The following is a 14775-nucleotide window of genomic DNA, read 5'->3' as shown; positions in this document are numbered from 1 at the left end:
CACATTATTTAAAAACCTTGCTGCCTCAGTCAAGCACTGAGCTGAACATTCGCAGGACAACAGAAAAGGAGCAAACTAAAGATATTAGAGTTAAAGCTGCTATACTCAATATTTTTATATGAGCAATATGTCAGATGACTGACATATGAGGTGACACTCATAGTGACGGACCCACAGATAATTATTACCCAATTCTGCGGTTGCCATCAGCTCAACAAGTGTTTTAGCGTCTTTCAGATTTTCAGATTTAATTCCAGCTCTGTGTCATGGCAGTGTGATTAAATGAACAGTGTTTGACTTCCCTCTAGGTCTGCCGAGATGCCGGATGACGCAACTCCTCAGTGCCCTTTCACCACAGAGGCAAACCAAACATCGTTCATCTACACTGCCCACACAAAGATGACACAGAGCTGGTTTAAAACTGGCATCCTTTAAGTGTTTTGGTTCACTCTTGCTGCTCTCATCAGTGTCATTTGTTAATGAAGACAGACACTTTCTGTGAAAAAGCTTTGACAAACCCACTGTACAGGATGCTGCCTGCCCAGCACCAAATGGCAGACATACATTTAGCAGCTAAATATAGGTAAGACATAACTTAAGAGTTGTTAGAGACATAACCAAAGTAAAAGGAGAGTAAATATTGGACTTAAATATTTAAAATGATTACAGGTTTAAGAAAAAAAAGGAGATCCGTTCAGCCTCAGATAAAAGGGGGGCAAAGCAGGACAATATGGCGTAAAGACCTCTCACTGCCTGATTTTATCTAAATAATTTCTCCATTCATCCAGGCTAGTTGATGAGTTGTGAACAAGGATGAACACTTTATTTTTATGACCCATATCACACTAAGTTATTTGAAATAGCATAATAATTTTATTTGATGCTGATTTAATGTCACTTCATATTTTATTAGGTTTCATTGGAGGATTCTACCATTTGTCCAATGCAGTTTAAGAGTGGAGCAGCTGGAGTTGGGAATGTGACCTGATGCAAACTGTCAGTGTAAGTAGGCATTGTTGTTGAAAGTGACTGTAGTTCCTCTACATTTTATTTTCTCTTCTCTTGACCTAAACTGACAAAGACTTTCTGTCTGCTAAGTCTTGCACTGCTTCACAATACATTAACCTGGCCAGTCTGGGCCAATGATTCAGACACATTTAAAAAATCCTATGGGGGGACGCAACTGCAGCCTACAGCCTGCTCTGCAGTCTGAAGGGTCTAGATATTCACTACTCAACCCATTCAGACTACAGCCTAATCTGTGCCGACAGCTGGGCTACTGCAGCCGCACTTGAAATAAGAATAAAACTCATCTAGCGTGACGTAGCATTAATTCATATGCTAACTGTGACAGGTCTAGGCTAACCCACTTCAGCAGACTATAGTCTGCTTTAAAATGTCCCTGTGTGAAATGGTGCTTTGCCCAGAGCCAAGAACCAATTTAGTGCACAGAGAGGACTGGTGTGAGAAACGCTTCAGGGAGCTATAATCAATCTTAATTTTTCAAAGTAGGGTGGTAAATGAATTGCTCATCTTTTTGCTGTTGCATTCCCCTCACTGCTGAAGTTGCACCATTCATAAGGCAGTGAATGGCAGCCATGATGCTGGAGGTGGTTGATCCATCAATGAGAGTATTCCCACCTGAACAGCAGCTGTATTAAAGAATATTGGCCAACGTCTTATGTCATATTACTCAAACAAAGCCTGTGTGTTTTCTTCTGAGTCTAAGGTCACAGCCAACTCCTTATTTATTCATTACGCACGCACGTACGCACGCACGCACGCACGCACGCACGCACGCACGCACGCACGCACACACACACACACACACACACACACACACACACATTGTACACACTTGAAGAAGATGTTGCAGATATCATTAGACCCTAACTGGTAAATAATAGATCAGTTGGCAAACACAGCATTCTCTCTCACTGTGCTAGAGCATTTTGTGCTTCTTCACCTCAACATTTTGAAAAAGAATTACACTTACTATGAATAATTTATTGGCGGTAAATCATACTTTTTATTTCTCTCTATACAAAACATATGCATTGGTGCTGCTTCTAATATTACTGGATCATCAGAGTTGCATAAACAATAATCACTGTCAGAATGGGAAAAACTATTAAAAGCCTTATTTTGCAAATTTTTTGCACAAGTTTTTGCCATTTTTTCTTCACTGACTTATCATTGCACTGAAGGTTAATTTGAAATGTTGTCAAAAATGCACTTATTACTATTTCTTGGCCGGAAAAGCAAATTTTTCCCAAAAATGTCAAACTATACCTTGAAGGAAGATTAGCTCTACTACTGCAAAAGAAAGACCCCACACAAACGACATATTTTCTTTTTATATCTTGTCATAAAGTGCAGGAGATGGAAAGTGCCATTGCCTTCTTTAGTGTTGTACTTCCCTTCCAAGTTTCTCCCACTCAAGTTATTAACAGCTCTGTTATGGCATAAGTCTGCCTTATTCCCACAAGCACAAGTTTAAAAAAGAAACTGTTGTTGGCCACACTGAGCCAGAGAGAGAGAGAGAAAGAGTTTGCCAACAGCGCCAATCGACCTACTTCCGATTTTGCGGTACGGATCAGTTTCAGGTTTTTGGCCAATGGGTGGCTGCATGGTACGAATGTTTACCCTGTACAGGAAGGGTGGAAACATTTTTGGTGCAGAGACTCTGAGTTTCAGAGCCGCTGTAACCACAACCAATCACTGGGGAAAATCTCCCCAAAGCCATTTCTCTCTCTCTCTCTCTCTCTCTCTCTCTCTCTCTGTGTGTTAGTTTCCAATGCCCTGACTCTGAAGCTTACAGTTTCTAGTCTTATCAGATCTACGGGGGGAGGGGGGGGGGGGTTGTCAAAAACAACTGTTTTTGACATTGCAGTGGCTGTCTAGGAGGTAAGGTCAGTATTATGTTGGCTGATACTATCAATATACGTTTATAGCGATAGTAAATTCACAAGTGGCAAAAATACAAAGTCCATTGATTAACCGTGCTAATTCCTAAAAACAATGTGTGAGCTAAGTGTACCGGTAAGCATGTTTTGGTTTTACCCTCCACATTGTGTGGATCCAAATGAAAGCTTCCTAGTTCAAACGTTTGAATGAAAGTTTTTGTTTATTGCATCTTTACTTTATGTATCGGCCCAGTATCCCTATAAGACTTACAGTATGTTCATATTGGAAAATGCCAACATGCTGTGCCAGTGCAGGAAGTATTGTGTCCTACAGTATATATGTATACATATATAGCAACCTGAGATTTGTGTCCCATCGTTTTAACCGTAACCATGTTCTTTCCCAAACCAAATGACACCATTTTTCAACTAGCGTTTTATTGTAATTGAGGCCTTTGTAACTATCAGTCATGCTGGTAGAGATTCAGGAAATGCAAGGTCCGGAAAACACATATCAGAGCAGGTAGCACAATGTTCCTCTTGTTGTTAGTTTAGTTAGCTTGGCCAGTTACCCCACAGGTAGATCCAGTTAGCTACAGCAGCTATCCCGGGAGATATTTCTGTGTTTACTGTACTTGTGGTCAAACTCAGAACTATTTGACATTACTTATTTAAAATTGAAGTTTGCATGAAAAGTTTAAGGAGGCTCAACGTGCTTGCCCCGTTACATTAGTGAGTGTAAAGATAGCATGACCCATCGTCAAATGGCCACATCTGTGAGAATAAGACCCGGGTTGAAAAAAATACCATACCTCATTCATTTGCTACTGTACCTTAACCATACGATAATACTGTATGATGATAACTGAGGTTCAGTGGGCAGAACTTTCACACACAGTACTTACAGTACTTCATGCTTTGCTTTTCACAGAACTCGTCCACACCTTCTCTTTCTGCCCTTTCTCTCTCTCCCTCTGTATCTTTCTGTCTCTCTCGTTGGGAGTTTTGCTTTCATCAGCAAAAAGAGGACTTTAATCCGCTTCTTTCCTCACGCATCTTCAACTAATCTATTGCCAAATCAGCTGACAACCCTTGTATCTGAACAGCTTCATCTCATTCATACATCTTTCTGATCTCTTTCTCTTTAAAGCAACTCGAGCTACATCAAGTTGTTGTTCTTCAGTCCATACAAGTGTGTGAAGCACGCCATACACACTTGTTACCCACATTTTAGTCACACAGTACAGAAAACAGACTATTGCTTCTGCAGAGTGAATCTGGTTGCTTGCTAGTGTGAAACTGACTGCACGACTAAGCTTATTATGTAAATATCCAATATGTTCTCAGCAATGGCAACGTGTGGGCTGTAATCAGGTTATTTTTACACCGAGCCGACCCATTTCTGCTGTTTGTCTGTTCGTCTGTGTGTCCAAAGTTTAAACAAGTCAGTGGCTCTGGCGTTATGGCTGGGTTAATAGAGATCAGCTCTCTGCCTTTATGTTAAAACTTCCTAGAAGAAGGTGCAATCGCATCAGCGATGGGCTGTGATCAGAGCCAGAGACGCTGATGTGTTGATTTCCTGTGTCATTTAGCCCTGAGAGCTCAGCCAAGCCTTGACTCAAAATAAACTACCGCGTTTGATATCAATGCACATGCAGTGCCATATTCTGGCAGGTTTAATAACTTCATATGTAAGAATGCATGTGCAAGGGGCGGCCTCTAGCTCACCTAGTAAGAGTGTTCACCCCATGTTGGCTGAGTCCTACAGTGGCCCAAGTTCGAATCCAACCTGCTGCCCTTTGCTGCGTGTCATCCCCTATCTCTCTCTCCCCTTTTCATGTCTATCCACTGTCACTATAATAAAGGGAAAAGCCCCCAAAAAATAATCTTTAAAAAAAAAGAATGCATGTGCAAATTGTAGTGGGTCCTTTTTTTTAAGCTACAGCAGGTGCTTGCATAAACACTTTCTTTGAAATGTGAAAGGATGCGATGCAAGTTGGGAAAGAATGAGTTCAAAACCTTCCATCTTTTATTGAACTAAATGACTAAATGTGCATTGACGGACTTAAAATCCAAACTCCACTAAAAAAGAGGGAAAATTAGAGAACTAATGAAACGCTTGAAATAAAACATTCAAGTAGAAACTACAGTGAGGAAAATAAGTATTTGAACACCCTGCTATTTTGCAAGTTCTCCCACTTAGAAATCATGGAGGGGTCTGAAATTGTCACATGAATGAACACATCCCCTCCCCCAAACACCCCCATTCGTCATCACCACGTATTCAAAGAAAAATGAAGACAAGCGAGAACCAAACCTTCTTAATGAGAATGTCTTGATATACAGTGCTGTGAGTACTTTAGACATTTTAGAGCTCAAATTAAAATAGTAGCACAAAATAAATAAAAAGTAATGCTGACAACCGCAAACTATTCTTGATTAGGAAGAATTTCCATGTGAAAGAAAGCAACCCTGTGAGGGTGAAAAGAACCCCGAAATGATTTTGGGTTCAGACCCAAGTAAAATGGTCCAAGTGTGAAAAAAGGCTCTTGTTGGAAGAGAGCAGTTATTTCTTACTGGAGTGTTTTTTTTAGTTGGCTTCAGCTGGCCATACAATAACATGGCAATCAATCCGAGACCTTGTTGAGAGGGCGGCTTCTCACTGTGCTTCCAAAATGAGAGAGAACGGGATCTGAACGTGATCCCACCCAACCCAACCTTAGGAAGCACTTTAAGACCTGAACATGCTGTCAAGTCTGGGTGGAAGACAAGTTTTAAGGCTCTGACACACCAACACGACGGCCGACCATCGGCAGAAAAGGCAGTTGGATTGATCACTCGGCTCCCGTCGGTCCAAAAAGTGCCTTGGAACACACCGAAGCGACGCCGACCTGAGCGTACGCGAGACATAAAACGTCTCCATAACAGCAGGCGGCGCTAATCTGCATTGTCGCCCAAAAAATGAAAACCGGAAATGACAACGCGTCACGTGGGTCTGGCTTCTCCCGAATTTCAAAGCCAGACCATAATGGTGGCTCGTTCGGAATACGATTTCGTATTTTATGAAAATAGTTCACCGAAACGTGTTTCTGAAAACATTTTAAGCGAGAAATAGGCCATACAGTTGCTGAATCTGTCTGTTTTTTTGATTGACAGAGGTCATTTTGAAAGATTTTCGTCAGATTTTGAGAGGCGTTCGTCACGCTCATCCCGCTCGTCATTTCCAGTAAGTGTTTTGAGTCTGACTGCCCACTGGCCGATTCAACAAGTCAAATCGGCCCAAATTAAAGGCTACGGCCCCTCCGACTGACGACGGCATGAGAGATACCAAACAGACTCGAGTCACCGACCTTGCCAGACTGTCCGACAGGTTGGTGTGTCAGTGCCTTTACTCAGAAGTAAAAGAGGGAAATGTCTGCATAGCCTTTTGTTGATAAATTGAGGTAGATTTGAAATTGTATTGCGTTAAAAAAGCAGAAGTACCCAGAATGTTTTCATTCCAGAACTAATGTGCAATAGGTTTAACAATACCTCAAATAGTACAATCACTTGCGGGACAATCAGTGCTTCGTTGCAGATCACTTTCATCTCTTCATCTTCTCCTCATACTCTTCATGTAATTCCTTTGCTTGAAGAGAAGGGGAGACAGACGGGAGGCTTTGGATTCATTCTGCCAGGAGATCCAGGAGGTCTGACTGGGAGCAGATGCAGCAGTTATGAGACCGAGTCATGTTTGGAAAGGGAGGCTTTGAGGATCCTGGCAAAGCTCTGTGCCGGTGGGAGGGCCAGTTGGAAAGGGCCAGAACCTTTCAGAAAGGGTATTCAGGATTATCAGTGCGAGAGGAAATCATTAAGAAGAGGGAGGAAGAGAAATGGTGAGAGCGAGAGAAATAGGAAAAGGAGAGAGGAAGTCAGGATGAGAAAATTATTTAACGCAAGTAGAACAAACAAAGGAAGTCAAACTTTCACAATGGCAAAATGATTGTAAACCTTATTACAACTAAGTGCAGTGGAATTAATGAAATCCAAGGGATAAAGAGAAGTGACACAACTTCTGTGTCACTAATTCTTTACAGCTGTGTTCGTGCAGTTCATTCGGCAACGAATATTAAACCAAATGCAATGCAAATAACACATCTTCACTGATGTTAAAGGAGCACAGAGATGATTTCAGACAAAGAACAAATGTGTTAACGTATGATAATAAAGAAATAAAAACTAAAATAAAAGCTCAGTGCTAATAGACACGATTCTGTGCAATATCAGTATCAATATCTTTGCATGTGGTGGGTAGAAAACAATGGGTGGAACATCCCAAGAAGGAAACCTAGGGCACCTTTCAGCTGAGTGCACATTATAGCTATTAGCATCTAGCAATCTGGTCACAGCCATGAATTGTAATGAGGTGGTTGGTAGTTTTGCAGATACTGGTAAGGAAGAAACACCTGTTTTGAGCACACTGTTACTACGTGTTTATGGCTGTTAAAGGGATGGTTCGGATTTTTTTTTTTTTTTTACAGAAGATGGCATTCGGCACGGCATCAGTTTGAGAAGCAGGCAGGAGTACCGACACAGAAGCTAAGCAATGTACTGCTGTGAAGGGGGCCAGCAAAACTTATTTTAGACACCTAAAAACAGTCCCAACAATCCATATCAGTTTAAGTGTATGCTATATTTAGAATATTTTCACCACTTTACCTTGACGTCAGACAGCCCTTTCCGTCGGGGAACTGCAGCCATTATTACCATCTATGCTCTCTTCAAAGCCACCAGACTCCTTTCACAAAAACAGTAATTTTACCCCGCATAACACAGGTCTACTGCTGCCTCGATCTGTAAGTTGGTTTGTGGTATTGCGTTCCTTTGGTAAATCCAAACTAACCCCTTTAAGACACCAAAGTCACACAATGGCTAAAATGCATTTAGCTGCTGCCCCCATCCACAGCAGCACATTGCTTAGCTTCCGTGCCGGTACTCCTGCCTGCGTCTTCAAACCAGCTCGCCATCTACTGTAGGAAATACACTGACTATGGATAGGTACCCCCATATAAACCCACTTTTAAAAAAAAATCTGAACTGTCCCTTTAACGTTTGTCAGGCTCTGTGATCTATGCTGTGGTGACCAGTTTGACATGCTTTTCACTGTGTGACTCGTTAGCTGACACAGGCAGATTATTTATACACATTGACAGTTTTTTATGGGTAAAGTCTGCAGTCATCTAATATGAAGTTTTGCATTCAAATAACACACCAGGCATACTACTGTACATATCTAGTGTCTGTATATTTCTATGGTATAACGGATAGTAAAAGCATTTTTTATTCCTGCTGATAGTACAATATCCAGACCAACAACTCTTAACTTGTAGTGTAGCAGGCAAACAACAGGAATCCCATGTTAACGTAACTCTAAAAAATGCTAACATTACATGTGGACAGGGATTCTATGCTTTTAATCTGTACTGAATGTTGGTGGTTTGGGGCAGTCACAGTTCATTTCTCTCTACCTGTAAAACTTAGTTGGGTAGGTTAGCATTATTACTGCTACTAGCTTCAGTTTCTCGCTGGAATTCCACACATCATGTTACAGTAGCTAGCTAAAGTCAGCAGATGGACCAGTGTGTAGGATTTAGTGGCATCTAGCATACCCCTTCCCTCAGCCCTCCCTTTCCAAACGTAGAGAACCTGGCCTTCAGGGTAATGGAAAAATGTGAAAGGCCTTCATACAGCCAGTGTTCTAGGCTACTGTAGAAACATGATGGGCTCCTAAAAGAAGACCCGCTCCCTATGTAGATATGAAGGGCTCATTTTAAGTTAAAAAAAAACACAATTCTACGTTTCAGGTGATACACTAATGAAAACATATTTATGAATATTAAATTCAGTTTTTGCCAAAAGATCCCCTTGAATACTACACACTGGTTCTTTAAGTGTCGTGCGGGATAAAAAAAAAGTTTGAGAGTGCCACAACAAATTTTGACAGTCTCTAAACAGAAATTGTACTGGTTTCCAGCAACACACACTATTTTGAGTGAGAGGAGGACATTAGCATTATCTCAACAGTAAGAAGAAATGAGAACTTGTCAGGTTAGGTGGAATCATTGACCAACTGTGGATTCCCATGGTAATTTAGGGTCTACATTCTCATCACTAATTAGGTAAATCAACCATCTCTGTGTCTTCCATAAACCTCTACAATTATAAACTCGGGCTCAGCTGTGCAAAAGGTAAATTAACAATGCATGAGTCTGCAATCTGTGTTGTTACACACAATGTGAACTAATTGTTGTGTGAGTCAGCAGACCTCACAGCACTACACATCCTTTATCCAACCCCTAATGAATTGTCACATGTCAACCCCGGAGTATCAGACAGGGTTTCTCACTTACTGTATCTAGATGTACATTTCCTTCACATGTGTAAACTGTGTTATTACTAGTCTCGTTATGACTTGTTGAGCATGATAATGTTTGTTTTGTGACAGTGTGACCCATAGAAACTCAAGACTCATGGGTCAAACAGATCGTTGTGATAAACAGTTCTATTCCTGACTGTAATGTTGCTGATGTTTTTCCAAAATTTAAATTGAGTTTTCCATTTAACGTGATTGGTGAGAACTCCTCAGAGGAGGAGGGCAGCGGCAGCGTGCGTGCATGCGTGCGTGTGTGTGTGTGTGTGTGTGTGTGTGTGTCTGTCTCTGTCTGTGTGTGTCTCTGTCTGTATGTCTCTGTGTGTGAGTCTCTGTGTGTGTCTCTCTGTCTCTGTCTCTGTGTACGTGTGTGTGTGTCTGTCTCTGTCTGTGTGTGTGTGTGTCTCTGTGTGTGTGTGTGTGTGTGTGTGTGTGTGTGTGTGTGCGTGCGTGCGTGCGTGCGTGTGTGTGTGTGTCTGTCTTAGTCTGTGTGTGTGTGTGTCTCTCTGTCTGTCTGTGTGTGTGTGTGTGTGTGTGTGTGTGTGTGTGTGTGTGCGTGCGTGCGCGTGCATGCGCAAATTGAAACCTCATCAATGGGCTAATGGTGTGGCTCACCTAACTTTTCTGTGGCACATTCACACGCTGATACACTGACTTGTTCCTCATCCCCTGGTGTTAGTCTAAGTAGAAAATCATTGATCTGGCTCATTACATCTGACCCTTCTCTATTATCCGAGGAGATTAGAGAAAGGCTTTTTCATTAGATCCAGGTTTGTTTGTGTATTACGGGAAAGCCACAAAGTCAGTGAATATCTCTTTTGCCAGGCAACAGCACTTACATAACATCATTTTACTATCAAAATATGAGATATAAAATCATGACAGTATGCTTTATACATTTAAAGATGATTAGACCTTGATGAAAGGTCTGCCCGTAAAAGCAGGACCATGATACCTTGATTACATTACCTACTCTACAGTAACTGCAATGATAGACGATGGCATCATCATCACCTACTGGAAACAATGCTGAGACACAGAGGAGACTTCTGGGACCATGGAAGACTCACTCTTACACTGCGTTGTTGTTATTTGAAATAAGCAGCACTGAGCCTTTCATCGCCCTCTAGTGGCCTTGAAGGATTTATGAAAAAAATACAGTAAATAACAACCCCCCCCACACACACACACACACACACACACACACACACACACACACACAGAAATATGATACAACGTGCAGTTACGTATTGGTTGATTGAAAGTATTAAAAAAAAACAACAGGCTAATATCTACATCATTTAATGAGAAGGCAAAAAAATAGGCTATAAAGAAACAATGTAAACATAAAACAATCTTTTTCTTTGGGGACTCTATTCTCATATAGCCTAACTGTATCTCACTGAAACATTTATGTCAGGGAAAAGTAATTTAGGCTATATTAAAGCAATGCTTCAACCACATTTGTCCTGATATAGGTCATGGTTGTAACATTGCCATGAAATTAATACAAACTATGACTGACTTTTCTGACTGCAGTTTTCCAAATATTAGATTCATAAATATACCCAAAGTAAACCAGGTTCAGCACTTTGCTGAAACCCTTTACCTGTAGCCAATGTGTTTGAAAAGTAAAATAATGTGAGTTATTAAATAGGCTACATTGTGCTTCTTTTTTTTCGAAAATGATGAAGTTGTCTTTGTATTGAGGTAAACTGACACTCCTGCCCTTTGGGTACAAAGTTAAAATCATACAGTGAAAAACTCGGAACTCCACATTTAAAAAGTTAACTGTGTATTTGCATGAACAAGTGAGCTATAACGTACTGACAGAATAAACAGCGATACTCTGCTTGTGAAAAACATTTCAAACTAAACCGTTAACTGTTTTTATAGGAGAATTTGGCTGACGAGAAGTGGGATGGGGGGCGCTCGTGCCAGTACGCACATGCGCATTCGGTGGGAAACACGATTGAAAACGGGCAGCTATGCCGCGAGGTGCAGAAAACGGGCTGGACACGTCCGCTTGGAACAACGGCCGGTGTACCGGAGGACTGACCCGGGGACTGCAGGACCGGGAGGCTGCTGACAGGCGTTAACAGCGAGACTTTCCCCGGGGATAACAGCGGCGAAAGCAGCGGCTCGAGCGGTCGACGAATCCGTTCCTTCTTCCCTTTCCCTCTCCTCTCCTCTGTGTTCGGCACCGCAACAGAGACACCAAGACATCAGCAATGTTGCTGCTAAACGTGTAGGATTTATCCCCGTTGTCCGTTTCTTTGTATCGACTGTAAATAAAACTGAACAGAGACAGTAAGCGACAACAGCGGGGTTCACTATGGTTTATTTGGCGGTCCGCAATAGGAGATGTCTTAATAGCTGCTGTATGGGGACGCTATGCTTGCAGTTGTTGCTGTGGATTTTATGTGCCGTGAACGGAGAGGAGCAGCCGTTCAGTGTAGAGGTAAGAACCGAGACCGTTATACGTTGACATAACAACAAAAAAAAAGGACCGACAAATGTGCTTTCCCTCCTATTAGGCTGCATTATTTTTGTATTATTTCAAGAGAATAATGCATTTAGGGCACATTGTTGCCCATGTTTAGTCTGTGTTAATGTTTCAGTAACAACAGGGTCTTTGTGAGGTGCCCAGCTGGCTTGTAGTTCCATCCCGTCCTTTTCTCCACTTTTGAATTTTCTTTGAAGGCATTTGTTGATATTATAGATGGAATATGCAGGCAGCATAATAACCTTATTTATTTCCCTATGTAGGCTTGTTTGTGCTCTCAAAGTGGGCTAACATTTCAGCTGAGAAGTATTGTCACTAAGCACAATAAGACGTAGTTTAATTTCATTGTAATATAATCCGATAGAAAATGTCCCCAGTAGACCCTATAAGCTACAAGACAAGTTTAAATTTAGTACATCTTTAGTATCGCCCCATATAAACACCACATACCCATGTAATTCAATACTAAGTCAACTACAAAAACCTTGAGTGAGTGGGGCAAATATTCAGAGTGGCTCCATGGACAGATCTTTGTGTTTTTAGGGTTCTGTGACTTGAACCTTTTAACAACAGGACATGAGAGCCTCCACTTTAGAGCATTCAGATAGTATCACGTCTAACAAAAGCAGCACATGCTCTGAGGCTTTATTCTGTAGAAAGAAATCTTATGGGTTCACAGGCAACAATATGGGCAGCCAGAGGAGATTTTAACTGAGAAAGAGGTATTTTTTCAGAGGGCGCTTTTATTCTGATCTGATATCCTGACTTAATGGATTGTTAAAAGCCTTCAGGCTACAAGTGTTATGCCAATAAACTTTAACACTCAATCAGCCTTTAAAAAGAATCAATGTTTATTCTTTCTTTCTTTCAAGATTCTGCAGAACTAATCTTTCCTCCCGTGGTTAAAGAGAGAATTTAGTTTTTTTTTTTTTTTTATCAAGGGCACATCTGTCTATTTTACATCCTCTTTTATTTCCAGAGCAAATCGCCTCTGTTTAGCTAAAGTTGAATGCATACGGCTATCATAAAGTGTTACACCGCAACCTCTCGCTGTCTTTCACACTTGGCTGCACACACAAAACACAGACACACCACACAGGAACATCCTGGCAAGTCAACTGACAGTCATACAAGTCCTACATCCACATATCCACATGATTTGCGAGCTTGGCATGCCACACTGTTCCCCTTTGGAGAGTCAGGGAATAGATTCAGTCCAGATGCTGCAGGTTATTCAGTTAAAATGTCCAAGCTCACATGACGGACAGAGGAAGAAAGTTAGAGAGATGTAAAAAGGTTTGTTCTTTGTACTTGGATGATATATCTTATTCTGGGCTGAGTTAGATGACCATTGTCCCCTAAAATTACCAAAATGACCTTTTACTTTGGGCCATCACATGTCAAAAACCCAATCTTTTCAGTAAGATCTTTGTTGCAAGAAACAACAAAGAACGTCAGCAACGAGCGATTAGTGATTACGGCTCGTATTATTACCATTGTCATATTTATAATTTATTTCAAGTTCCTGACTTGGCTTCACGTTCTCTTCTCCCACGTCCTTGCATTTTATTATCCTCCCCCAGCGCTTGCATCTTGCCCTTTCTTCTACAAGCTTTTCTTTGTCATACTTACATGTGAATGCACTGTAGTCAAGGCACTCAGATTTTTCTATTTTCTATTGGCTACTTGCACTTTAGAAATGTCAGTCTGTTCTGAAGCAAAAAACATAAACTGCAAGTCCTTTGGCTTTTAAATGTGTGCTTAGCCCTTAAAAACATAGCAAACACAAAACGTTTGGTTTAAGAATACGCTTTTAAGTCAACAGTCAAAACATTTCTGCTTGTGTAAGAGTGATATCATTATAAGATAAGTTCTGAATGTATGTTGATGGCAGCCTCTTGCTATGCCTGGCATGTCCTGCCAAGAGAATGCAGTATTAAATAAATAACTGTGGTAACAGTAGTTTCATATCTGACTGTGATCACTGTGTTTTCAGCTTCCTGACATAATAGTTATGTGTTGCAGGAATTCAAAGCATCTGAGTTCGTATAAAGTGGGCTTTTCACTGTAACGTGAGGCATTTATGGCCCCTAATTTAACCACCAATCATCATTGTCTTGGATCTTCCAGAGGTGAGAGAACTGTAAAGCCTGGTGGAGGGCACATCATAAACATTTTACCCCTGTAAAACACTGTTAAGATACCATGGAGCAAACGTTAAAGGTTTGAGCATCAAGTCAGGGCTGTGTAATAAATTGAATTTTGATCCCGATTTCGATTTCGGCTCCTAACAACCACAAAAACAACGTAATCGAGAAAAACTGTTATTTTGCGCATTACAGTTTGCAAGTAAACTCCTATTTTGTCTTGTGTTCTGAAGGGAAATCAATGGGGAAATTATTAAGGGAAACTTCACAGTTCAAGGTGTTTTCACTGTTGATTTGTTTACTGTAACTGATTCACTCTTGTTTTAATTTCAATAAATGCAACATCTTTCCAAAAGTCAATGAGTAGCCTAATCTTGTTATATAATCGTGATTTCAATATTGACCATAATAATAGTGATTATCATTTGTTTTTTCCCTAATCTATCAGCCCATAGGACAGTTGGTTAAATTGTCAACTGTCATTTTCTGTTTTCTGTTGTTTGTTTTTCACTGTATATTTTAATATGGAACTATTATACTGCTGTCTTGGCCAGGACTCCCTTGAAAAAGAGATTCTGAATCTCAATGGGATTATTTCCTGGTAAAATAAAAATAAAATAAAATAGCATCAAGTTGCCAAAAGTATTTGTGCTGGGCAGCTTTAAGATATAAGTCTGTGTAACTGTGGATGTCCAGTAGGACGTCAGTGGAGATGAAGATGCGTGCACAGTGGGCTATAAACTGGGTACTAGAATGCAAAAATATAACTTTATTTGACCCTAAGACGTAGTTAAAGCAAGGCAAAGC

The 14775-nt window shown here is 40.8% G+C and overlaps 1 protein-coding gene across 2 annotated transcripts in view; it reads left to right on the top strand.

Annotated features, from left to right (window-relative positions):
• Positions 1 to 11257: 11257 nt before the first annotated feature.
• Positions 11258 to 14775, top strand: part of LOC116046309 (matrix metalloproteinase-16) — an 89570-nt gene continuing 86052 nt past the window's right edge. Inside the window, exon 1 of one of the 2 annotated variants that reach the window (XM_031294625.2) lies at positions 11258 to 11776. In XM_031294625.2, the coding sequence (XP_031150485.1) occupies positions 11651 to 11776 (126 nt within the window). In that variant the 5' untranslated portion in view covers positions 11258 to 11650. The remainder of the gene's footprint in view (positions 11777 to 14775) is intronic. The other variant, XM_031294624.2, reaches the window with a different exon arrangement.

The sequence above is a fragment of the Sander lucioperca genome, chromosome 1, assembly GCF_008315115.2.
Source record: "Sander lucioperca isolate FBNREF2018 chromosome 1, SLUC_FBN_1.2, whole genome shotgun sequence".
In the NCBI taxonomy this organism is placed as follows: domain Eukaryota; kingdom Metazoa; phylum Chordata; class Actinopteri; order Perciformes; family Percidae; genus Sander; species Sander lucioperca.
The sequence above is the reverse complement of the archived record's forward strand: the minus strand, read 5'-3'. Positions and strand labels throughout refer to the sequence as shown.